This window comes from Takifugu rubripes, chromosome 14 (genome assembly GCF_901000725.2).
Source record: "Takifugu rubripes chromosome 14, fTakRub1.2, whole genome shotgun sequence".
Taxonomy (NCBI): Eukaryota; Metazoa; Chordata; class Actinopteri; order Tetraodontiformes; family Tetraodontidae; genus Takifugu; species Takifugu rubripes.
The window spans coordinates 7,188,105-7,214,338 of record NC_042298.1 but is presented as its reverse complement, the minus strand read 5'-3'; the positions used below and the strand labels follow the sequence as shown (position 1 = coordinate 7,214,338).

The window sequence follows — 26,234 nt, the reverse complement described above, 5'->3', positions numbered from 1 at the left end:
GTAAAAGTCATTCACTGATCACTCCTCAATTTAACAATTTTCTTTAACCGTCTGCCTGGTCAAAATATCAGTATAATAGTGGATATGTAATAACATATGTAATAACCATTATAGCCAGCAGTCTTGGTTCTGGATTAATTATTATTCTGCAGTTTCTTTTATGATCAACATTAATTTCGCTTTATTCATGAGGATAGTGGATGTGGACATCCCAAGAAATCAAAAACAGACAATTTCACGCTTTTGGTCACTTTAATAAATGTTATATTAAATACTTATCAAGATAATAGCAGGTGAAATGCATGGCAAATGTCAATTGCTAAAATAAGAACATCCTTAAAAGAGAGCAAAAACATTTTTTCTAAATTCATGGAATTACATCTTGTGCAAACACAGGAGCCAAATTAGGAGACAACAAGCATCTTTTCATGAGGAATCCAAACATTCCTTATGATCAACAGCAACACCAGGTGAAGTATTTAAAAGCGAACATGTGCCAAAGTAGAGTACAGGTAGTCTGGAGGGGGGCTGCCTGCTGAAACTACAGTATCCAGGAGATAATCTCACAAAGCACAGCAGCAGATCAGCCCTAACCCACATTTTCGGTCTAATTTCTGAGGCTGGCTGTGCTTTGGGAGAGCCAGTCACTCGTAGGGTCAACGCGAGAGGACCATAAACGGTGGACAGGACACACAGGCTATGCTAGACGACACATGACGATGAGAATGAGGTCTTGAAAAAAGAAAAAAGAAAAAAAAAAAGGTCTTAGGAACCGGCAGGCAGCTCTGAATAACACAAGCATTCCAATATGTTCAGCGACTATTGTAAACACACTAAAAGCGTAATAGAAAAGACCCTTAACAAATGTCAGAACTTTACAGAACCTATTTTTTCAGTAAATTAAGGTAAGGCCATAACTTTTCTAAAAGACATTTTGTTTACTCAATTGTATTACCCCCTAAAAAAGCAGGACTCTGCTTTGATAGATGTAGTATCTACTGGGGAGAATAATCAGGATGAGGCCACCAATGAAACTGGTCCCACTCACTTATTGTAGGTATTTCAAACAGTATAAAAAACTGAATTTAAATAATGGGAGAAACCCTCTTTTAAGGGGGGAGGGAATAATGCTTCAAAGCATCAGGGGTTTGTTTTTTTTAGTCTTTAAATACATGAAAAAAAACCAGAATAGAACTTGAATAACATTAAGGCGGTATATACACTTTTTTTTCTCTGTTGAAATTCCTAATGGATTTCTTTTACACAGACATTTACACATTATGTCCAACCTCCTCTCGCTGAAGTAACGAGAGAAAACGGAGATTTTAACCCAGTGGAGGCCTGAGAGGACAGCAGTCTCCTACAAACGCTTCTGACCGGTTCAGAAATTCACCTCAGCTCTGAGCAGTGCACGTAGCACATTACAGAGAACCGAGTCTCGCTCGGCCGGGGCCGCTAGGGGCCAGCTAGCTTATCGGGGCTTGTAGAAGAGTCTCCCAGTCTTAAAGGCCCTTAGAGGGCCCTGGGTTCTTCCCCATGCCTTGATGGGGGCCGTGGAGTCCGTGGAGCTGCTGGTAAAGCCCCAGCAGGTCTAACTGACTCAGACCGCCGGCTCCAATTAAACCATTCTGCAGGGCCAGCTGGTTCAAGTAGACGGCCTGGTTGGCCAGGGCCATCTGCTGCTCCTGCACCTTCCTGTTGTTGATCAGCTTCTGGACAACTGTCATCAGCTGTGAGAAACCAAACAGAGAGGCAATGAAATACCAATCAAACTTAAAGATGGACAAGAGTACTTATTCCTGGGTTGCTGAGGTGGTTTTACCCCCTGCTGCCGGCTGAGAACGTCCCTGTACACGTTCTCTCTGCGCTTGATCTCCATCTCCACTGTTGCGTGACGACCCAGAGCGAAGGACTGGACCTGACTCTCCGTCAGGGACGGGTTTTCCTTCCACTGTGGTGCGAGAGGACAGCTCAGGCACGGGGCCCTTCGCCACGGTCAAAACAAAACTTGCTGAACTCACCACTTTGGCGATCACATCCTCCAGGGATTCTCGTGGCAGAGCCTTCAGCGCGTTTGTGGCCTCGATGACTTTCTGGCGTCCCTGGTTTATAAGGCTCTGAAAGTTTCAAAGCAAAGAAGGGAAATGATGTGGTAAGTGGCTTGCCTTGACAACAAAGTAGGTAAAACTCTGATCTGCCAAGTTTGCTATGAATAATCTGATTTCTAGGAACGGAATCTCACCCTCTCTTAATCCACAAACCTTTGACAAAGACAATGTCTGAATATTGACCTTTCACAGCCATGACCCCCGGGCTCCGAGGGTGTTAGCTCGGCTTGAGAAACTCGGACCGCCTTCTGGTCCCTCACTCAGATGGACCAGCACGTATTAATAGCTGCTGCCCCAGACAGGGGGTATTATGAACTGTTGGGTGGAAGAGTGGGGCAGAGCGGGCATGACGACCAGGAGACTGGTGTCACAATTAGCAGTGAGGTCCCAGGAATGTGGGGCGCCGGGCCGTGGGGGGAGAGAGGGTGGGACGAGTGCATGTGGAGCTCATTACTTACCTCCAGCTGCTGGTTGGTCATGGAGACCAAAGCGTCCACGTTGTAGGAGAAGAAGTTAGGGGAGCCCATGTCCATCGGGTTATATGAAGTCTGGTAGTTGTTCCTCATTAACAAGCCCTGAGAAATGAAGACAGAAGTAGAGGAGTGACACGTCTGATAAAAGAGGGGGACAAGTCCTCCATCACAGGGCGAGAGCTGATCTCCTGCTGGCAGTCTTTGCCACAACGCTTTAAAGTCAAAAACATGCTGCTTCTTTAATGCCATGATGGGTAACAAGTGGCTTCAAATGGTTTCCTCTTAACTATGTGTGAGCGTGAGAGAAAGACAGATGGAGAAAAGTGACCTGAAACAATCCTGTCCCTGTAAAGTAGGATGCCGATGCTTGTGTGTAATTGAGCCTCTGTTGCAGATGGTTTTCCTGTGCTCTGTAATCTGGCCATCCGGTATGTAGGGGTGGGTGGGTGCATGTGTGTGCATGTGTGTGTGTGTGTGTGGATGTGGGTGTCAGGGGCCTGTGAGGGTCTCTGGACCTGGTCAGAGACAGGTGTGCAGGCTTAAACAGTACAAAACCTCAAAACAACCACAAACCTACAGCACAGAAGGCTCCAGGAGGGAACCATTGCAGGCCCACATGTACCCAAAGATGTTTAAGATGCAACTAAAACACTTAATGCCTCATTTTTATTTTTTTTAAAAACAACATAAAACCCTGCATATTATCTCCACAGTGAATTTTAGTTTACGTGGTGACAAAAATGATCTTAAATTTGATTCCCTTTACGCTGTGTTTTGAACTACCATCAGGATTATAGAGGCTTATTATCCTCCCAGTATTGATGTGTGCTGATCTGAAGCATCTCAAAAGAAGCCTGGCTCCTGACACATGAATGTGCAGCTTGGACTTCTGTATCTTCAGATGTTTCGCAGACTTTGAGCCTCGTCAGACAGGGAGACGCAGAATCTATATTTGACCTAATTTCCAACAGTCAGCATCTGAATTCTTAATCAATTACCAGACTCAGGGCGGAGCTGAAGTCATCCCAGTGAAACCGAAGACTGGGTTCACTTTGGGTGCTCAATTGTTCTCAGTTTCTCCATTTCCTGGACTGCAAACCTGATATTCATACAAAGCCAACTGCTAACCTTTACCGAGAGAAGTGATGACATTAGCAAAGACCAAGTCCAGTTTTTCTTCCACAGAGTTCAAGAGAAGACACTGAGGCCCGGAGATACCTGAACCTTACAGGAATCGGCCATATTTTTTAGTATTTACAGCCACAATCCAGAGCTGCTTAACTTCCATATCTAGTGGCTAAACCATCATTCTCATAGTAATCCTGCTTAATAAATCCCTTCAATATGACCTGCAAATGAGTCAACGCCCACACAGAATCTAAACTGAAGGTTGATGTGACATTCATGGCCATATTTGTCCAGAATAAGCAGGACTAATCATACTTTATCGAATAATATAATTGTAAATAATTGTGAATAAAAGAATAGTGTACGGGTTAAACACTGAGCACGAGCCAATCCTTGTGCAGGTCATGTTAATTAAGGCTCAGTAAAGTACATTTCTGTCTAATTACCAAGGATGGAAATTACCAAAATAAAATCAAAAGAGGAAACTAAAAATTACAAATCTGAGCTGTCCTCCATTTTTCCCCCCGTGACTGGGAACCCTCTATTCTCTTGAAAAGCAAAGGAAACCCTTCTGGCACACACAGGGAACAGAAGAGTGAAGGAAAAATAATCATTAGAGTGAATTAGAATCTAGGATTACGTGTGTGAGAGAGAGAGACAGCGTGTATCTGCCGTTTCTCTTTTTGCAGTTATAATTAAATAAAGCTAGTAGGTTTTTCTAAATTTCTCTCGACAGCCCTCCTTAAAAAGCAGCCTGTCCTCTCCTCTGGACACCATCAACCACACCGTCGTCCTCTCCCAGTTGGAGTTGTCCCATCACATCACCTGGTTCAGGTCCTACCTCTGTGACTGACACTGATTCAGCTGCACCTCTTCCATCACTACGCTGACAATGTCCAAAGCTACAATTCCACCAAATCCATCACCATCTCCACCTACTGCCTGCCTGAAATCAAAATCCTGGAAGCAAACCAACATCCTCCAGCTAAACACTGACACAGCTGCTCCATCCTCATAAAAGGCCCAAACCCCTCAGCTGAAGCCCACCATCAACACCTCCCCGACTCCCTCCTCTTGCACCAACTTCCTTAAGACTCGTCTTTGACTCCCACTTCACCTTCAACACTACATCAAACATGTCACTAAAACAGCCTTATTTCTCCTGAAGAACACTGGTTGTGCTTGATCTTCCAATCCATTCCAAATGCATCCATCACCTTGAGACCTTGAGCTACTGACATCTACTACTGCTACTGACCGCTGATGTCCACCTCCATTCCCCACCCAGAGCCAAGAACCCTGTCCTCTTACTCCTTCTCTGCTGAAGAGGACTCACCCCTGCAGAACGGTTTGGATATGTGACTGGTTTTTCTTTATTTTCATATTTATTGGTTTTTGGGTCCGTTTTTCTCTTGCTGTTTTCAGTAGTCTGAATTTTAATTCATTTTTATTGCTGTGAAAGGGAGAGTTTGTCCTAAAACCACTGTATAATATAAATGTATTATTAGTTTATTTCTTGCCTTTTTCTCTGCTTCATATTCAGCCCAAGCAGCCTTTCGGTCCTCCTCGCTCAGCGCTTCCTCCTCCTTGTGGTCCAGCAGGGAGTCGTGCTCATGGTAACATGCAATCTGGTCCTTATTGTTCTGCAGCATCTCAGCCAGAAAAGGATCCTACCACAGAGAAAGAAGCACAAGTGAACAGGAATGATCAGGATGTGTTTAAAACCACCCAACAAAGGAAGGCAAGGCAAGTGGACTGCAGAATGATCCTGATCTGTGATGACCTCTACCAGGATTAACATTAAGTGCTTCGTGTCACCAAAACTCAAATCAAACTTCAAATCAGCTATGGCCACAAACAGTGGCCATTTAATGCTTAACAAAACACTTTTCTTTACGTCACAGTTAATGCAGGTAGTGCTTTTATAAGTCGCTTTAGACACTGACTAAATGTCCTGTGTGTGAGTGTGTTTGTGAGTTTGAGAGCGAGAGACCTACAGTGTAATACTTGAATTACATCATAATATAAACCTGAGATCTGCCTGTAAAATTATAAATACACAAATGAAGTTGGTTTTGGGACTCTGGTTTCCATGGTTACATTGTTATTGAAAACAATACCTGAGTAAAATTTAGACAGCTCGGCTAAATTCTCCTCACACAAACATGGATTACATTACTTGCTCTGATGCATGTTTGCTTTTCTTTCTGCTGACATGAATCTGGAAATAATATAATACACGTTTCATCATGGACCTTCACATGGGGCCAGTTCACAGGTGGGCTCCAGTTTCAACAGTGACAATTAGTGTGAGGTTGCAAACAGAATTAATCATATAAGTCACCAGTATTAAATTAGAAAGAGAAGCAAAACAGAAGGATCAAACGGAGAAATGTATTGAAAAAACCACCAAAAAAATACCAGACCAGATGGTAACTGGATCTCAAAAATGAGAGAATTGAGCTGCCAAAAGAACCTATTTTAAGGCCCCGCGAGTGATGAGTGTCAGATTAATGGGCGGAAGCACAAACATGGCCACGCTTTTCCAGATCCATCCGCTGAACTCTGCACCCGATGGTACACTCCCCATAGGGTCCGTGTGTGTACACGCTACATTACATCTGCCAAAGCAGCTGAGTAATACATTTCTTTAAAGGGAAAAAATGGTTAAACGTTGATGAGACGGAGGAGAACGAACGAGAACGAACATGTACCAGGTCTTCAATATCAGGCAGGAGAGAAAGTCTAGAAAATGACAAAGTATTGACTAATGATCGTATACTATCAAATAAACAACTAAATAATTAAAATATTACAACTTCAATGAATAATGATGAGCAACAGTCAGCTTAAAGTAGTATAATAAGAAGAATAGATCTTTGATTTAAATTGGGGGGGGGGGGTATCACTCAATGTGTGGCCTGTGGAAAGCTGTTTTTCTGAAAAGGTTCTGATCCATTTATCCATTCTGACAACTGCAGCTTTGACCGCAGCAAGACGAAAGCTTTGGTGTTGATATATGTGACTCATGGTGTGTTTGCCATGTGGCACGATACCGACATGCGTTTTACCACTGGACTTCAGGACTATATAGTGTCTGAATTTAACACCCTCCCCACACACTAATTGTTTGGGTTTTGCACAGGCGGAACTTTTGGCTTCGAAGTCAGATATTTTCCCAAGCTGAAACATTTTCATACATATTAAACCAATGTCCTCATCCTAAACAACTCTTACAACCTCACATGTGGCTACGCACAAACAGCACAAAGGCAGAGAAGAGGTGACTGATCTGAAGACGACGCTGGACCCAGAGGAGATAAAGCAGCAGTTTCTTTAGTATCATTTAACAGCAAAAAAAAAAAAAAAAAATCAGAAAATTCCGTAAATCTATTCAAAATATGTCTGCCAGAAGCTGCTTTGGACACACAGGTGCATTAACCTTGGCAACAGAGGGGGCGAGACGGGGTCCCGACAACAGGAATGTGAGCGGCTGGGATATTTGTAATACCTAAACATAGCCAGTCCAGCTCCTCTCCCACAGCCGCACGCCAAGCGACGGGCACAAACTGCTGTGTGACGAGCGCATAAGCAAGCGTAACAAATGTTCTGCATTCCTATAGAAACAAGCCTCCGCCTAGAGGGTGCTCTCCATGGGGGTTCATAAATCAAACGCTGAAATCGGTTCTCTGAATAAATCTGCGGCGGAGACGTGAAATCGGGGCAGACGAGGACTGAGGGGCTGTTGAGTTCTTCAACAGGTGTCTGTATTGGCCCGGGTTTCTGTCAGGGTTTCCCCAGGTGCGGCGCAGGCACGCTGTGCTGCCAGGCCTAACTGACTCACCCCCCCAGGACCCGAGCCAAGTGAAGAGGTGTGTAAACTCCAACCTTCTTGTCTTGGTCCAAAAACCCATCCCCAGACCCCCCCGCTCCCTCTCGCTGTGGTATAGGCGGACGTTCCACGCAAGCCATCGGTATCTCCACACGGTCTCAACAGAAGACAAAGCAGTGACGCATCGCTCTGGTTTGTCTTCACTTGTCACAAACGTCTCTTGTTATCGCTGTTCTCTTCACCTGTCGCCCAACAAGCTCTGGCACGTTTCATGAATGCTGGCAACAAAAAAAAGCCTTCCCCGAGATTATAGAAAAACTCCTTCCAAAGTCAGGGTTATATTGTCAAAATAGACTAAATAACTCCAAGTTATCTGCTAAACAAGACATATAGACAATGCAAAGGGGACTGTTCCTGGAAGGTCAGACTGACTTCCTTTAAGTTATGTACAAATATATTACGGTTTTCCTGTTTTAGCCTGTTGCTATCTGCTGTATGTTGTGACTTGAGCATTGCTGTACACCCTGCAAAAGCCTTAAAGCCTACTGAGATACAACGTACTACACTTTCAGAGTTTGATATAGATGCGTAAAAATATATACATCCATGAAGTCAGATGGCATATTTAAAAGATGTGAGACGAAGAGAGGAAGAAGGTGACGGCGTCTCGGAAGAGTGGGCGGGGAGTCTGGTGTCTGAAAGTCCAAGGAACTTCTTTGTCATTAGGGGGGGGCTCCTCTGTCCTTTGTCTCCAATTACCTTCACCGAAGACAACTTTAAGAGAGGGGTCCATGTAATAACCCATGTACATTAGGTCAGACAGGAGTTAAAGCAACTTTAGTGAGCTGGCTTTGAACATTGAGAGACAAAAACAGTCAGTCAGTCCAACAAATGGTTACACTGATGGTGGGGGAACATCAGAAAGGGGACAATAGAGGAGTGCAGAAACCCATGGTAAATAAGCTAGTAGATGATAGAAAATCAGGACAGATGGAGCTGAAACTAGAACTAGATGTGATGAAGAAATTCCATTATGAACGAGACATAAATCCCGTTACTTAAGAGCCTTAAAATGCTTCCAATTGTAAGACACAAAGGGAGGCAACAAGTAACATTTGAAAACTTCACAGTAGCCAATTATTTACTGACTAGATGTCAAAGTGTTACTCAAAAGACACTTGAGAAAGGCTTAAAAAGTAAGCTGGACTGAGTCAAGATGTATCCATGAATTAAAAATGTAGTGACGGTTGAGTTTTACAAAATCTACCGACAATTGTGCGACCACGTGTGATACAACAATATGATCTTTGATGCACTAGCAGCACATAGAAACTCAAGGAAAGATGATGTCAAATTACCACCCATTTCTAAACTATGCTGATCTTTTTTTTTTAACCACACCTTTTAATCTAATTGTGCACGTCATCTCTAGCTGAACAACCTAAATCTAAACAGAGCTTCTTTTGCTGAGGCTCAAATCACTTTCTCCTCTGCAGAGTGCTGTTGGCTGAACGTGATGGAGGGCGTCTGACTCATCTTCACATCATTCCAGATGGCAAATTCCTTCCGTAATACTCCAAGTACCGCTGCCACATCACCGTTAATCTCATGGCCAAAACAGGTCTGCCAGTTATGGAGCCTGTCAGCTTCTCTATCTTTAAAGCCATGTCACAGAAATGTCACTGGGCTCATAAAGGCCGCACGCATCTGACAGGCAGGGGCTCAGTGAACACATCTGTCCTCAGAACTTTAACTGCAATCTGCTCTTCTTCATAGAGCTAGAGTGGGTTAGACAAAGGTGAGGGAGGAGAACAAAGGTATGAGCGCCAGACTTTATGGATTCATGTAGGCCTCACACCTGTAATACCTTAAAGACATTTTTTAACTGCACAAATGGAAAACAGATCTTGCAGTAAGGTGCACTGAACGCCTCTTGATTCTCAGCTGTCTGGAAAAAAAGCAAATAACCTAAATACACGTTTTTTTCCCATCATTTTGTTTACAGATTTCCGTGGACTTTAACTAAAACAGAGGTGAAACCACTTGAGACGATCTGAATAAACCTGGAGACCGCAAAAAGGGAAGGGGTGGAAAGACAGGAGTAACACCAAAGAAACGAATGAGAAAAAGGCTGTCGGTTTATAGCTGGACGGCAGTGGTGTTGCAATGAGAGGAGTATTTAGTAAATAGTTGTAAACAGACAAATCTGTGCAGCTGTGCGGGGCTGGATGGTGCATGTAAGGGCGGTGTGTTCTTATTAAACCCCATGGGGTCTGAGCAGTGACACAGCACCTGCATTCAGGAAAGAAGAGGCGAGTGCAGGATTATGAAAGGAAGCTAGAAGAAACTGAAAGATCCCAGAACCACCAAACAGGATATAAGCTGGAACAGAGGGTTAAACATACAAGTCATGCAACTTTGGACAACCTTTGTCAAGTTTTTATGACAGTTTTTTGTTGTTTTTTTTTTTTTTTAGAATCTTCCATGTTTGTTTTGCACATGGCCTTTGGAAAACTATAAAGTTGCAGTCAGTGGTTTGACTGGGACGTTCAATAGGATCCATCCATCAATTAGTGACGGATGATAAAGAGTCAAAATGTCATACAGCACTAAAAGAAGCACTGTGCTGGTTTTACAAGGTGCACACTGGTCTTTGTAAGAATTAGGAGGGAAAATATTTCAAATCAGAAATGTTACATCTATAAAACACAGGCACACGAGCAATAAAGAAATATGTTGGTACGATGATTTTAGGTTTATACGCAATATGTGAAGACAGAGAGCGATTATATATTACAAAGATGCAGTTTTTACCTTGGGGAGCACGGGCGTAGCTGCTTTTCTCTTCTTCTCAGAGGGATCATCCACCATGTCTGGCTCAAAAGTGTAGAGCTCTGCTAGCTCATTTGTTGTGAAATGTCGCTCGATCTGCTGCTGGTCCACCACACGGAAGGACAAAGACTGTTTTGTTACTTGTCGATCGTAAATCTTCTCCTCCATTGTGCCCTGAAAGACAGATCAATTAATGCAAGGATGCATTTTAACAATGTATCAAGCAGCAGGCTCAGAAAGGAGCCATGTGTGAGACGACAGCGGTTTTTAGTCTCACCTGGGCGAGGAACCTGTACACAAACACAGTCTTGTGCTGTCCGAACCGGTAGACCCTGAAGATACTCTGAACATCATAGGAGGGGTTCCACGAGGCGTCGAAGATGATCACCCGGTTAGCAGCAACCAGGTTGATCCCCAGAGAGCCGGCCCGTGTTGAAATGAGAAACAAACGACCTCTGGGCAAGTGCAAGATGGCAGACACAAGTCAGATGGGATACACACAATGGAAGCTCTTGCATTAAATGGACCGCTACCTGACGTTGCTGGTGTCATTGAATTCTTCTGCCCACTTCTTCCTTGTGGTAGCGCTGGTGGAACCATCCAGGCGATAGTAGTCAATGTTCCTGAACCACTTGCCATCACCTTCACAAGCACGTCACAGTTAGAGAGTCCGCTCCGACTGTTTAATACTCCGATTTAATCTAAATAAACTTTTAAAGGCAGGCATGGTCCTGCAACAGGATCCTGGGATTAATAGACGGGGCTTGGTTTCAGCCGACAGCAGATCGATGTTTGTGTTGATAAGAAGCCAGCCATGTTGAACCTTCACAATGGCGACCTCTCTACCGCCAGCCTTCATAACCAGCACTGCAGTGTGTTTTCAATTATAGCGCTGTGATCTTTTCATTACAAATTACAAACCCTTGAGCAAACTTTTTTGTGGAATAAAAAGTCAAGGTCTAATCATTTTTAAAATCAAAGTAAAAACAGCTGCTGAAACTTAATTAGGAACATGACCTTACAGCACTGGTGCGCATTTGAGTCTGCGTGTGTTTGGGACTAATTAGCACTTCAGAGTGAACAAGAACACAAAGAACTTTGTTTGTCTTACATGTGTGAAACCTGCATTTCCATATGAAATAACCTCACTATTATCAGACTGTTAACATTTTTATAAGATGTAGAAGAATTACTTTTAAAGACTTGAGAATAAATACCACAAAAATGAACCCTGTGCAAGAAAAGTGGGCTCTTTGAGATCCATAAGAGAGCAGTTAGCTTCTAAGACAAAACATCGCTTATAACAGATAGTTCTGTGACAGATTACTGGGTAAAGTTTAACACATCATGAGCCAGAGTCCAGGCACAGTCGCATTGAACAAATGTAATTTAAGGCAGGTTTATTTGGCGCGCTTTGCGTGGAAATCAACAGGGCCATAAATGGGGAAAAAAGATAAAGGCAAAAGGCATAAAATGCCATTACCTTTATAGGGAGATATTTTGTCTTCATCTTTAGCTCTGCAGGACAGTTCCAGGAAATCCTCAATCAGGTCCAGAGAGATGAGAGATTGACTGAACACCAGCCTGGGGACAGGAGATAAACTGCCTCTTTAAATGCTTTGTCACTGTGATGTTTCCATTCGGGTAAAGCTGCAAATCACAGCGCTGTGGGCACACGGAGGACGGACACACTTACACTTTGTCCTCTACTTCCTCTGCCATGCGCAAGACTTCAAAGAGAATCATTATCTTTCCAGAGTGCTCCAGGATCTCGGCATCAGCCTCAGTGACAAACTCCTTGTGCCAGTCAGCGGAGGGACTGCCTGGTGCAGAGCCAGTGGGTGGAGCTTGAGGAGCTTGATATCAAAGGAACAGAAAATATGCTCTTATATTAGACTGCAAAAATCTAAAGTATTTTTATTACTGTGTGTTCTTTACTACCAATTACAACTTTGCTGTAGATACAAACCCTTTCCAAAGCAATGACCTTTCAGACTGTTTCATCCATTCTGTTTTTTATTACCTAAAGAGCAACGTTCTCCTGGTTTGGATTTTTCTACACACTGCAATATCCAAGCATTAGCACACCCATGCCAATATTCCAAACCAAAATAAGTGCGTGTATCTGGGTCTTCGAGACAGATTTTTTTTAGTTGCCATCATTGGTCAGGTGATTGGGAATAGTGTATTATCAGAGTGAGGTCGAGTCCGATTAATCAGGAGTCTGCAATGGTTTATGTCATCTTTAGCCTTGCAATGAAATGGCACAAAAAAGTGTTTGGTGCCAAAGTTTTCAATGGAAAACAGAAAAAGGGAGTTGCGATGAAGCAATTCTGAATGAAGCCCGTCCTTGAAAGTTATAATAAAAAAATCCAAACTTTCATATGGAAAAACCGCAATGGACTTAAAAGCACAGTTCAGCTGGAACAACGGGGCTCATGGAAATTTTCAAGTGTTTAGGAGAAACATGTTCTGCAGTAAACACAGCACGTAACATCAAAGCAACTTTGGCCTTTTAATGACTGATGGTCTGAAGTGCCCACATACAGCACAAACCCTGTACTTACCTTCCTCTACGGATGCTCGTCTGTTGCGACCCTCCCCATTTCTGCCCCGAGAGCTGGTGTTCCATTCCTTGATAACCTCCACATCATCACTATCAGAGTCATCAGATCCCTTTTTCTTTCCTTTTTCTCGTTTCTTTTTTCTGGGAGGGAAAGGGGAGTAGACAGGTTCACCGAGAGAAATGGGAACAAAGAGGTTTTTGAATCTTGAATCAAATGCGCAGTACAAGGTATAAAAAGGTGAAATAATTTACTTTTTTATCTTCTCATCTTCAGATGTCAGACTCATAGAGGATTCCTCCGTTTCTGATGCGATGAACTCATCCATGCTATCTTCGTCAAAGAAACCCTGCAAGAAAATGACCTTGTGAGTTTTGACCAGCTATTAAAAGTCCTGTGTTGGTTAACAGCAAATTAAACACCACTAAGTAGAAATGAAGAGGGGGGGAAAAGTCTCTGAAACCGATCTTTTTATCCTCAGCTCTCCTGCACAACAATATATACATCAACTGCGGTATATGCTGCTGCTGGTGAATTGTGGGTAGCACTGACATGGGTTGCTACCCGAGGTACATGGCCTGTCAACACTGCCAATTAGCCTGATGGATTCCCAGTTTTTGAACCAGCACTTGGCACAGTTTGGGCTCAGCTTCCTCCAGCCTACCCTGTTTTCTTTACTGATGTAGTCCAGCTGAAGGCACCATGGATGAGTCCATATTCTGCTTAGCATCTGGAAATCCTGGAAGAGTTTGGTCCCTGCACGGCCCCGGCCCCCCTCCAAAGCGTTCCCCACACCTGCAGATGAGCGAGAGTTTGATGATGAAGATAGATGTGTTTGCAACATGCAGTTGACGTGGCGCCCTGGTACATATAGTGTGGAAAGTTCAAATATACGGTGAAAAAAAAAAAAAAAAAGCACTTTCTACAGAAAGTGAAAGAAATGAGGTTAAAAATGAGACCAGACAAGGGTTTTCTGTTTAAATCATTAAGATTTGTGGGGGCGGGGGGTCAAAGCAATCTCCAAATAATTTTAGAATTCATTTCACATTAAATCATACCTGATTCAATGAGTAAAGAAGAAATACGTAGCTGTGGCTGGGTAAATGTTATAGCTGCTCAGTAATGGCTGCATCCACCCTGGGAGGTCACATGTTAAAATGCTATGTGACCACAGGCACCCACACTTTGATTCTACTCCACTGTGGAGGTCCAGAGATACAGTCAGAATGTCCCGTGGATAACCCAGCCTAATGAGCCACCTCCTGCTGTTGTCCTCATCTTACACACCAGCTTTCCTTTCCTTGCTTTAAACCTTGCTTAAAACACTGCTTTGGATTCTCTCTAACTTACCCTGTGGTGCCCCACGTTTGCCATTTTTACTCCCCCCACCCCTCAGTTTCCTCCATCCCAGCTCTCTAATCTAAAAGCATGGAAGAATGGTTTTGAACTAGGCCTGCAGTTCTCTGCAAACTCTCTCCCCCACATGCACACATGGATAGAGACGCTCTGTTTAACCACCTAACAATCAAGGATGGAAAAGTGAGAACAGCTTCCTACTTATAATCATCTGTTGGATTACATATTATATCTCTGTCATTGATTACGCAGACTTAATGGCTCCTAACTCAAGTTTGAAGCGCGAGAGATGAACTCAACACAACACTTAAAAAAACCCAAGAAGCTTGATCTGTGCATAACTCACCTGTGAAATGCTCCAGGTAGTATCTGTAGAGTTTACACTGTAACGGGGTTACTCTGATAGACAACACGTACTCGTGTTTGGGAGGCAAGAATTTGGTGAGCGCGGTGTAATCTTTTCTCTGTTGGGAAGAACAATATTGTTTTAAGGAAACAATATGGGGAGGTCACAGAGAACAACAACAACAGCGAAGAATCTCTGCCGACATTTAAACATTACCTGTATGCAGCCGGCCAGCATCTCGTAAAGAATGTGCGCCCTCTTTTTCATGAGACGCACATCTTGTGCTGTCGAGTCGGCACACTGGCCGTTCTGGATGGGGTTAATGAAGCGGTTCCGGAACTCTTTCAGTGACCCCAGCAGGTTCTCCTTGATGAAGTTGACCATGCAGTGGTCTGACAATAGGGACAATGATAAACAGTTTTAGGCACAATAGGAGCGCACAATATGGTGCTAAAGTAGAAATTCATACATTCAACAAGATTGTTTTGCAAAGGTGTTCCAGTCAGGACAATTCTCCTCCTCGTCTTGATGGAATTCATGGCTTTGGACACTGCCGATACTTCATTTTTCAGAATGTGGCCTTCATCACAAATCACCAAGTCAGGACCTGATGGAAGAGGAAAAAGGCTCTTTGGAGTTGGACTAGATTAAAATGTATTGATTTTTTCCTGTTGAAAATCATTTTAATAGATCAAGATGACATTTTAAGGACTGTAATTTTCCAAAATAACTAATTATTGTGTTTTTGTCCAATTATCCAAGCAGTCCATCTGTGTTTTTAGTAAGAAAATAAGCAATGTGATGCTCCTTTTGTGAAAACAGCGACCACGAAAGGAGCACAGCCTCCTGCATCTTTTTAGGGCAGTTAATATTACACACACACTTTTGACACATAAGCTATGTAGTGTTGTATAACGCTATAAATTGTAAAAAGATTTTTTTTTTAGAAATTAAACAATACTGTCTGTCCTTCTCGATCCAAATAATATAAGAAAAAATTCTGTCAGGATTAATAACATTTCTTCCATTCTATTCAAACCTGCCACCAACAAATGATGAAAGAACTGTTGCTGTTAAACGGTACTGCACCTGGATCCACCAGCGTCTTCTGAAAGGTCTCTTTGAGCTTCTTGCTTTTGATGTTCCTGCCTTGAGTCAGATTTCGGTACATCTCGTAACCCATGATCATGACGCCACCAGACTCATGCCACTGTTGAAGGGCAAATGACCTTTCCTGCGGCCTCTTCACTGTGGCCAGCTCGGTCACCTGCTCATACAGTTTAAGATTAATACAGAGAATTCAAGAATGTACAACACAAACACACACAGATTTTAGTGGCTCCTACCTCTAAACTCTCTTCATCTTTCATTCCTTCTTGCCACTTCTCAAACTCATTCAGCCAATTAAGGACAGTGTTGAGGGGGCAAACTACCAGGGCTGTGGAGAACTTCAGCTTCTCACAAAGCAGCAAAGTATGAAGAAATGTCACCACCTAAAGGACAGAAATGGAACTACAGTCACATCAGACCCCCGCACACAGCAAGTCAAAGTTGAATCTGGTTCACGTCACCTAAAAATAAGATTTATAAAGTTTTTATTGCCAGTTTGCTCAATGGCTGTAAAAAAAATAAAATAAAGCATTTACATTGATGCTAGTGATTACTGTAGCAGATGAAATTAGCCTCAAAGAGAAAACACTGGACTTTTTTTTTTTTTTTTTTTTTTTTAATCATTTTAATTCTCCACTGAGCAGCTTAAATTATTTTGCTCTTCCAGGGTTAGAATTGTGTTTGTGCTCCTTGCGTTTCTTCATACTTGCAGAGTTTTTCCCAGCCCCATGCAGTGGGCAAGGATGCAGCCCGAGCCTGCAGACTTCTTGATCTTCCGCACCGATTCACAACAGCAGTCCCACATGAACTGCACACCTGGAAAAAGACAAATAAGCAACCACCTTGGATACCAGCTCCTTTAACACAGCCCCACAGCACAGCTAAGTGTATTCATCCTTACCATCCACCTGGTGAGGTTTGAGTTTAGTGACAAGGTTCAAGTGCACCTGCACCACTGGCTCCTTGGTTTCTTCATCTTCATCCAGAACCAGTTTGGTGGTGATGGGGCACGTCACCTGTGATGACTCGTTCACCACGATTACCTGAAATGGTGAGAGGAGCCGGAAATTTAACAGTGCCTTTAACTGTGGTGGAGAACATAATACAATAAACTACAGGAAAAGAATGGTAGAGCACAGACCTCTGCCAACAGCTCATTGACCCTATTCAAAAAAGTCCTGAATCCAGCTGGTAATTCAGAACATCACCGAAATTGAATCATCTGTTCCTTGTCTCATTATCAATATTTTTTGTAAATGTCAATAAAATCCATTCATAACTTTGAGTTATTTTGCTGAGAGAGCTAAAACACTGACAGAAATGTAACCATCTAGGCAGAGATAAAACCTGCCTAAGTTAATCAGCACCAGAACTACAGTACAGGATACGCCTACGTGTACAAGGCTACACAACATAGTAAGTTACTATGTGATCAAAGCTCCTTGGCACTGAACTTTTGAAGAACAAGGGTCAACGTCCCACGGAATCCTATCACCAAACTTTACGCAGCTCTTCCTTGGCCCATGATCAACATTTCCTGAAACTTTCATTACAATCAGATCAGAACTTTTTGCACATGCCAGCTGTCACAGGACCTCCTTGGCAGAGGTAAAAACTTCCCATTTTGTTCTTACTAGATATGGAAATCAGTTCTTTTTCACATTCTTCATCACTTTATTTAAACCTTTTAACCATAATCCAGTTCATGTGAACCTGTGAAACAAGCAGATCCTGACCGGCGCAGCTGCAAAGAGTCTCTGAACAAATGCAAAACCAGCCAGCTAAAAGCTTGAACTCAAACACCCTTTTACCTCTCGGAGTTTCTTCCTGAGTTCCTCCCTCTCGGCTATGCGCTTCCTCCTGTCCTCTTCCTCCTTCAGAGCATCCCTGGTCTCTGTTCGCAACTTGTCGTCCTTCAGGATTTTGCGGATTTTTTTGCGGCCTTTGCGGTCGTCTCCGTCCTGCTGGTCGTCATCTTCCTCGCCGCTCTGTGGAAATTAAACAGCAGGTTCAGCTCTCTGATCTTCAGCCCTCAGGAAAAAAAAAAAACTTTCTATGATTAATTCTGCCCTCAATAATCCTCAGAAAATGCTTCGGGGCTGGGTTCAAACAACATTCTGTTTGTCATGCGTGACCCCAAACGTGCACTATGTGGACTCCAACGCCTACGAGAAAAGCAAACTTTTCGGAGCATTTCAGGCTGCTGCCAATGTTCAACATTTCAAACACCTTCTCGTTGCTGGAAGAGGATTCCTGAACTTTAATCCTGCGTCGCTTCTTCTTTTGCTTGTAACTCCTCTGCTTCTCCTCATCCTTTTTGGCGGCAGCTCTGCAGACAGAAAGACGGACGTGGTTAAAGCAGGCTGGTGGTTAATCCAGAGATTACCAGACTGTTTTTGGGGGGGGGGGGGGGGGGGGGGGTTCTTTCCCACCTCGTCTTCCGATGTTTCCCAGTGTTCTCCGATTCACTCAGCTCCTCGCTTATTCCGGACTCTTCGCTGGAATCGGATTTCTCATACTCGGACTCTTCTGATTTGTCACTACCCTCTGATTGAAAAAAAAAAAAAAAGATCAGCATTTTGGTGATCTCAGAATAATTCCAACTAAAACTTTAGATGCATCACTTCAATCAAATAAACCGACCTTTCTGTTTTGACTTTTTCGCCCCCTTTTTCTTCTCTTTAGCTGAAGATTTCTCTTCTCCAGACTCGCCCTCGCTCAGCGAGAGCTTATGACGGAGCAGTTTGTGGCGTCTGCCATGTTTCTTCACTTCCACATCAGAGCCTGAAGATTCCGATTGTTCCCCTTCTAAAATAGAAGCAAACCAGCTTCAGGTAACAAACAGAAGGAGGGCAACCAATGAGATGTCAGTTTATTAATAGTACCCTGCTGCTCTGCTTCTTCTTCGTTGTCGTCGCTGTCATCATCCTCATCATCATCATCTTCTTTTTTTACTTTATTGGAGGATTTGAGGTCTTCGTTCTCTGCTTCGTCATCAGAAGAGCTCTCAGCTCCAGAAGAATAATTTGATTTTATTTGGGCCAGAAGCATTTTCTTTGCAATCCTTCAGAAAAAAAAGAAAAGGAACTGATGCAGATCTGTGTCATAACATTTACAATTTCTGTAAAATGTATTAATAAAGAGCATCATGGCCCTAAATAGACATAAATGTATTAAAATTTTTAGAGTGAACAAACAGCAGGTGAGAGTTCAAATCGGAGCTTATGTTTAAGGTTTGAATGTGGCTGATGATTGACTCCGTTTCTAAAGTTCCTTTAATTCCATCTTCTCTTCTACACACCTGTTTTCAGGATCTTCATCGCCCTCGTCTTCACAAACCTTAGAGATGTCCTCTTTATCATCAGCTTCATCAGCTTCACAAAAACAAACACATTCTTGTGTGAATAACAAAACCCATATTTAACAATACACAATTAGCAATGCTACGCTAACACATGTAGGAGCCACCAACATGATCGTTCCTGAATTTACCTGAAGACTGGTGGAATGTTCCATCACCTCCCAACAGATTTTCCTCCACAATAGGTTTGATCTTCTGCACGTCGCTGTCCTCTCCAGAATCGCCTCCGTCCTGCAGCTCCTCCTCGTCCTCGCTGGAGGACGTCTGCAGCTTCGAGGCTGCTTTGGAGCTTTTTCGTCTGTGCTTCTTTTCATAAGACCTTTTCTGATCCGACGCTCTTCTTTCTGGTGAGTTCTTATCTTCCTCTTTTGATGCATCTTTTTTCTTGGTGCCCTCAGACCTCTTCTTCGCTGCGCTCGCTCTGCTCTTCGGCTTCTTCTCCAGGTCGGAGTCCGAGGGCTCCGAATCCTTCTGTTTCTTCTTCTTGGACACTTTTTTAACTTTTTGCTCCGGGTCTGAACCCGAGCTTTCAGACTTCCGTTTGCGTTTGGACGCTTTGTCTGCATCCTGTGTGGAAGTGTTGTTTGATTTGAACAAACACTTCTTAGCCTGGGTGCTCTCCTGCTCCTCGTCTGTGCTGTGACCGGCTGCAGCTTTCTCCTGAAGCGCTTGAGGAATTTCATCTGAATCAGATTCTGCCGTTTTCATCTGTGAGCCATCTTCCTTTTCTGCACTTCCAGATTTCTTGGAGGGCTTGGCCTTCCCCTTCTTTTTTTCATCGACCTCTGACTCGGAGGATTCCTCACTGGCCATATGTTCAGCCTGCTTCCTTAAGGGAGTCGTTTTTACTCGACTGGAGCGGCGGCAGGCTGGAGGACTGGCCCCCACCTTCTCCTCAGATTCTTCTTTCTTAACTTTAGTTTCCTCATCTTTCTCCCTGTTTTTGCTTCTGGATGACCTGGATCCACAAGTGGTCACGACTGGCACTGGGGTCAGTTTGACTATGAGGTTCTTGACCTTGGGCGGAGGGCGCTGACTTTCTAAAGAATTCGACTCAAAGTTGTCAGCGTTTTTCTCAGAGTCCGAGAAAGAATTGGCGTCGTTCTGCAGGAGCATGGTGGAGTCTGCGAGACTCTCCACCATCTGAAAGAGCTCTTCAGGAACCGAAGGGGGGACAGACATGATGTCATGATCCAGGGACATTTCACCAGCTGGCAAAAGTTCATCGTCACACGGTTCAGTTTTAACTGGGTTCTGCATCACTTCAGTTTCTGACTGACAGTCTTTCGTGTCGGTGCCATCTGCCACCTTTTCGTCATTCAAGTCTTGCTCGGCCTCCTCATCCTGCTGCTTTTCCTCCTCCTCCTCCTCGTTCTGCTGCTCTTCCTTCTCCTCATCCAGATGCTCCAAAGGTTCTCCGCCGGGCTCCTCACACTGCTCCCCCTCCATCTCCTCTGCGGCATCAGCGCTGTCGGCTGTCTCCCCATCCACCTCCATGCTCTCAGCTTTAACTTTTCCCACGTCATCATTGATCTGCGTTATAGCGTCTTGGCCTTCATTACCGTTCTGCACCTCCGTGTTTCTGAACTCACACATCAAAGCCTCCTCCAAACTACAGTGGGCCTTTTTCAAATCGGCGAGCACGGCCTTGAAGGCCTTCAAATGCCGATACCTGATGGACCTATCGTCCTGCTTGACGGTTGCCTGCTGGATGAACTGGATGAATGTATTGTTCAGACCGGTTGTCGTTTCAACAAGTTTCTTCACTTTCTTCAAGAGTTCTTTGGGTACGTGCAGCCTTTTATAGGAGAAGGTCATGGTCCCTGAACCTTCAGCCTCTTCTTTTCCATTCACGACAGCTTTGTGCTCCTTGGCCGGTTTGCTCTTGAGCTTTTTGTTTTCGCTGTCCTCTTTCTCCAGCATTTGTCGCAGTACTCTGCTGCACTTGGAGATCAGGTCTTGCAGAGGCTCTGACCGGCAGACATAGCAGTGCCACTTTGAATTTTCGTCTGTGATGACTGACAACTCTTTCCTGCCCAGGTTGCGGAGGATGCACTTCTTGCAGAAGGCATTGTTGCAGTAGTCGCAGCAGATGAGCTTGCCACCTTCAGCACACCACCTACAGATGAAAGGTTAAAGCCATGTTGGGGAAGCAGAAGCCTATAGATCGCAGGTTTGTTGCTATGAAAGCGGCACTGACAGAGCAGTGGGTGTAAATCGTACCTGCATTGCTCATCCATCCCATCAGAATCTCTGTTGATGTCATCGCTTGTGTAATACTTGTAGCATGACTGGGAGAAGACAGGGGTGTGAGGAACAACTGCGGAGCATCGTCACTCAACTCGATCAGAGAGGAAATCGGAACTTTCCTACCTTGCAAATGAGCACTTTGAGAACAGGATGCTCGTACACAGAGTTTCTCTGGAACTGGTTCACTTGCCTTCCGCAGGCGGTGCAGCTCACCTTCTGCAGGGTATCATCTGCTACACACGCAAAACAAAGGGAGGACGAACACGTTCAGGATTTAGGGACGTGCGCCTCCATGGGAACATTAACTTTTGGTTTAAAAAAGTAAGAAAGGGACCAAAATGATCACCTGTATGTTTCTTTTTGAAATCCACTCTGAGCTTCATGGCACCTTTATTATCATTCCCTGCTGGCCTCATTACTAAAGTGCCTAAAGCAGATTAAACACATTTAAGTTTTAAAACCATCCAGGCAAATGTGGCATATTTAAATAACTCCTACCTTTGGATCCACTGCCCGCGTTGCCATCTGAGGGATTGTCAGAGGTGGCGCCATCGTTTTCGCTCTGGGCTGACTCGTCAGACTCATCTAGTCCAGTGTGTTTCACTACAGTTGCACACTTCCTATAATCAGAGGGCAAATAATTGTCCGATGATATTCCACGAGAGAACGATTGAAAGGATGCAGCGTGGAAGGCGACGGTTCCTCACCTCTTGTTGCGAGAACACGAGGGCTTCATAAATTCACTGGAGCTGCCAGGCTGAGGAGTGCACAGGGGAGACGTGGTTACGATGGCACAAACGTTGACAATAGAAGTAGAAACTTCAGGCTCACCTCTTCAGCTCTTTGTGCCTTTTGGTCCATGTTTAATTCAGTGAATGGCAGACTCATTTCACCTGCAAAAATAGTTGAAGATGTGACACTTTTTAGACATGAGTGAGCGCTGCTGAACAAACAGGCAAGAATTTCAACACTCAACCCCAAAACTGGGACTCTAGCCTGGTTGTCAGCCTATATTTTGGCCAACCGGGGTCAATCATAGATAAACACATGCTGAAACGGCCTCCAAAGCAGAACAACCTTGCAGTGTCACACATATGGTGCAACTGTGATCAAATGACTCTTTGTTTGCCACTTAACATTTGCCTCTGTGAAACATTTGATAATTTCCAGCATCAACAATAGTGTCGAGCGTCCACCTGTGTGCATGTTAATGAAATACAAAACGTGCACTCCCTTCCCACCCTTATTAAAGCTTGGTATAAATACTCCACTTTTACAGCCACAATAAAAAAGATGGTTTGTCAGCAACTCCACCTGCTCACGCGAACACATGGCTGCGTGTTATTTGTGTCATGACCATGGAGGCTGTGCACGATGGCTGAATGTTTATGGGATGTGCTGATTCATTGTGTGATTATATTGTGTGTTGCTTGTTTGTTTTGATCATGTGTGCCGTCTCTGCATTATTGTGCAGATGTTTCACTGTTGTTTTATCTCCCCTCTTAGGTGCCTTAAGTCTCTCTTTTAAATAATGTGCTATAATTGGTTATTCAAGGTGCCTGTTGCCATCAGGGCCCTTTTTAACTGTTATTGATACAGTAGATTAATCGGGACAGTGGTGATAAACCAATAAAACTAAACTAAAAAGTGAGAACAAGGCTGCTAATTCTGAAATCCTCTGCTTAAAACCGAGCAGCAGCAGAAATGGAGCATTATTGGACCGTATTGCTGTGCAGGACAAAACTTACTGTCTTCAAATTTTAGACCCGCCACAGGAAACATTATTGGGCTCAAAGTCAGACGTTACACTTGTAACTCGTAGCTCAAGCATCTGATTACTGCACATCGATGACAAATATTGCACAACAGCAATGTGTGATCGGTTCACTTTCACGAGTTAATGGCACAACACGAATCACCGCTGTTTATTCGGCCGTTTTGCGTCATCATTACGTGCTGATTGGATCGCTGCGATCCAAACTGAGCGATCCCTGCGTCCTGTCAGCAGCCACCGGGCCTACAAAGGTTCGAAAAGCCCCTGTTGCTTCCCAAACGGAGCCCGATCCTCTGCGCGTCCGCCAGCCCTTCGCTGTTTGGACCAGACAGGAACTTGGTTCTCCAGCCGATCGGGGATCCCACATTTCGACGTGCTATCATTAGCAAATATTGCAAACGTTGAGGAAAATAAAAAGCTGACTTGACAACGCCGCATTTCGCACGCACGGTGCCGTGCACAGAACGCACCGAGATGTGCATCCGCGGGCCTTCCTCCTTGGCCGTGCCATGGCAGGAGCCAGCGCGCGCTAACTGCAGTTGGGCAACATCCAAAGTGCCAATGCAACGCTCGGCTAGCAAATGGCTCCGATACAACCGCAGTCGTGACAGTTTTCACAAATGAACCCACCTGCCCGTGCAAACTGCTCTCTGACAATAGTTCAGGGAGGCGTAGGTCTCCGTGCAAATCTGCGTTTGTGCGAAATTAAACATTGCCGGTTGCGCGGCTAATGGCTACGACCACTCCGGCTAGCGCAGTTGGCTAGCTAGCAATCTGGCATTAGGCTGGAATGGGCAGGCTCGCCGTTAGCTAAGGTAGCACAGTCATCAATGCAATATCGGATTGTCCAAACAAACAGGGCTAGAGGTGCTCCTACCGGCTTTTCACCGTCGACATTTCTCGAATGACAAAGACAGCTTCTGTTGGAGGCACAGGTGGACCAGTTCAGCCCAATATGCAGATGTGCGGCGGTACGGAATCGAGAATGGCCACGGAATATTGAAACAACTCCAGTCAGGGTAGACAAAGCAAGGGGACCATCTTGCCGGATGGCTGTAGACGCAGTAAAATGGCGCATATAGCCTAAATCCTGGGAGCTTTCCTATTGGCTGCCTGCTTTCTTGGTGCGAGTGATCCATACTCACCGGTGATTATTGGCCCTCTTCGCTCCTGGCATCAAATGTGTGTTTTCTTCTGAACGAATGTGTCGCCACCTGGGGAAAAACACTTCTCGCTAAACGCATCGAAATCACAAAACCCTCCAAAACCTCACATTTTCCTCTGACATGCGGCTTTTGCAGACTTTTAACTGAAGACAAAGTGTTGTTTCTGAGGCCGACCGCCGGATGTGTTCCGAACAAACTGTCTACGCATCTATGCAGCTTTACTTTCGCTGGTCACGGCTGCTGTGACGCGAGTTCGCCACTAGGTGTCGCCGGTTCTCCACCTCGTCGGAGGCGGCTGCCTGGCTTTCTTTGTCTCGCACCTCCATCGCCTGGCCCGCACTCAGAATTATTCAAATAATAGTTTGGTTATTCTTATTCTCGTAAATAAATCGGCGGTGGCAGCTCAGTCTGTAGTGGACTGGGCTGAGAAGCGGAGGGGGTCTTCTGGTTGCATGGGAAGGTGCCAGGACAGAGCAATGCTGAGGTACCCTTGAGCAAGGATAAGGATAAGGAAAAAATACTTTATTGATCCCACATCGGGGTAATTGCACGTTACAGCGGTAGCCCATGGTGTACAATACAGAAAGTACTAAAAAGAAAAAAAGAAAAGACTCTTCTATTATGTACATTGCTGTGTACATTATATACAGAAATGAAAAGTTATGTACAGGAGTGTCGGACAGTGTGAAGAAAATTTAAGGTGCTGGTACTGAACCCCCATATGCTGCAAGGAACTGGCACCAGCACCCTCCCCGTGACCACGACAGGGATAAATTGGTCAAGTTAAAGAAGACGGATGGACGGACGGACAGACATGCAGATCTTCCACTCTTCCCCAGGCCTCTAACCCAGACCTGTCTCTCACACACGTACACACACACTCGGGCCACCAGACATGGATTCAGTCTTGTGTTGCTGATACTGATGCCACTCAGTCTGCACCACACTATTGTTTACATTCTGCACTTGTGGTTACATTAGAAACCGTTTGTTGTCCCTCCTAAAACACTTTATAGTTTGTTTGTTGCTGCATTTCCTTTCTTAACAGTGTTGAGCAAAAGGCAAATTTGACTATGTATGTCAGCGCAATTATCATGACAATAAAGCACAATTTAGATTTAAAAAAATCTATTTTCCTAAAATTCTAAGACAATATTTAAATTTTAAAAGAACCTAGCAAATTAGCTTACTATTTAACTATAACCAAATAAATAAAAATCTGTTCCCAAACTGTAGCTCTGTGGTCTTGAATTAGCAAATAAAGGAAAATTGTATTGGATTAAAATTCAATATTTACCTTGTTATCAGTTTTAATAATTAATAAATAATGTTTGTAATAATAATGTAATAATAATGTTTGCTTGGTACTACTCTAAGAGAAAACCATGTTGGCTGTCGGGATCCAGAAATAAATTCATTTTTCTACACTTTTCACAAAATGATCGATTATCGGACCTCGTCTGAACACAACGACACTTAAACAACCTACAGGTTAGAACTTAAGGACGATATTTAATGATATTTTAGGACCCTGTGATGAGCTGGCGCCCCATCCAGGGGTGTTCTCTGCCTTCGCCCCTACGTGCATCTTCACCATGACACTTGGCAGGGTTAAGCTTGACTAGAGGATGAGGCTTCGCTTCAAACATCAGCACATATCATGGAACAGTCTCTTTTGAAATCATTTGGACAATGAGACAGTTTTTCTTATCGTTACTCCACAGCGATTATACTTTTGATACCGATGACATGTATTATTTTTAGCACGAGCTCATCCTGTTGCTTCTCTCAGTGGTCACGTCCTCAGTAACAGCGGTGAGGCCGCTGATCCATTTTGCACATCACTGTCGCCCGCACAGCGTCTCTTTACTTCACCAGAATTGGTTATTTCATCACTTTGATAGTTTATCTTCGATTTATCAGCCCAGGAAATC

The 26,234-nt window shown here is 44.1% G+C and overlaps 1 protein-coding gene across 3 annotated transcripts; it reads right to left on the bottom strand.

The window, feature by feature from the left end:
- Positions 1-233: 233 nt before the first annotated feature.
- Positions 234-24,538, bottom strand: atrx (ATRX chromatin remodeler). 3 transcript variants are annotated; one of them, XM_029847350.1, is made up of 34 exons: positions 24,012-24,221; positions 22,192-22,253; positions 22,068-22,117; positions 21,859-21,980; positions 21,707-21,787; positions 21,484-21,593; positions 21,334-21,401; positions 19,242-21,229; positions 19,051-19,123; positions 18,635-18,813; positions 18,393-18,557; positions 18,182-18,296; positions 17,979-18,078; positions 17,561-17,737; positions 16,651-16,792; positions 16,456-16,565; positions 15,986-16,132; positions 15,729-15,906; positions 15,109-15,246; positions 14,856-15,031; positions 14,640-14,757; positions 13,602-13,732; positions 13,192-13,286; positions 12,941-13,080; positions 12,070-12,229; positions 11,857-11,957; positions 10,907-11,015; positions 10,651-10,828; positions 10,356-10,547; positions 5,230-5,379; positions 2,567-2,683; positions 2,022-2,117; positions 1,823-1,951; positions 234-1,730 (listed from the first exon to the last, which is right to left on the bottom strand). In XM_029847350.1, the coding sequence occupies exons 2-34, from the start codon at positions 22,246-22,248 to the stop codon at positions 1,503-1,505; spliced, it is 6,120 nt and encodes a 2,039-aa protein (XP_029703210.1). In that variant the 5' UTR covers positions 22,249-22,253; positions 24,012-24,221; the 3' UTR covers positions 234-1,502. The 3 variants fall into 3 exon arrangements, with proteins under 3 accessions (XP_029703210.1, XP_029703209.1, XP_029703212.1); XM_029847349.1 differs by lacking the exon at positions 24,012-24,221 and adding an exon at positions 24,280-24,538 and having other exon boundaries at positions 1,503-1,730; XM_029847352.1 differs by having other exon boundaries at positions 1,503-1,730; positions 21,484-21,590.
- Between the last annotated feature and the right edge of the window lie 1,696 nt (positions 24,539-26,234).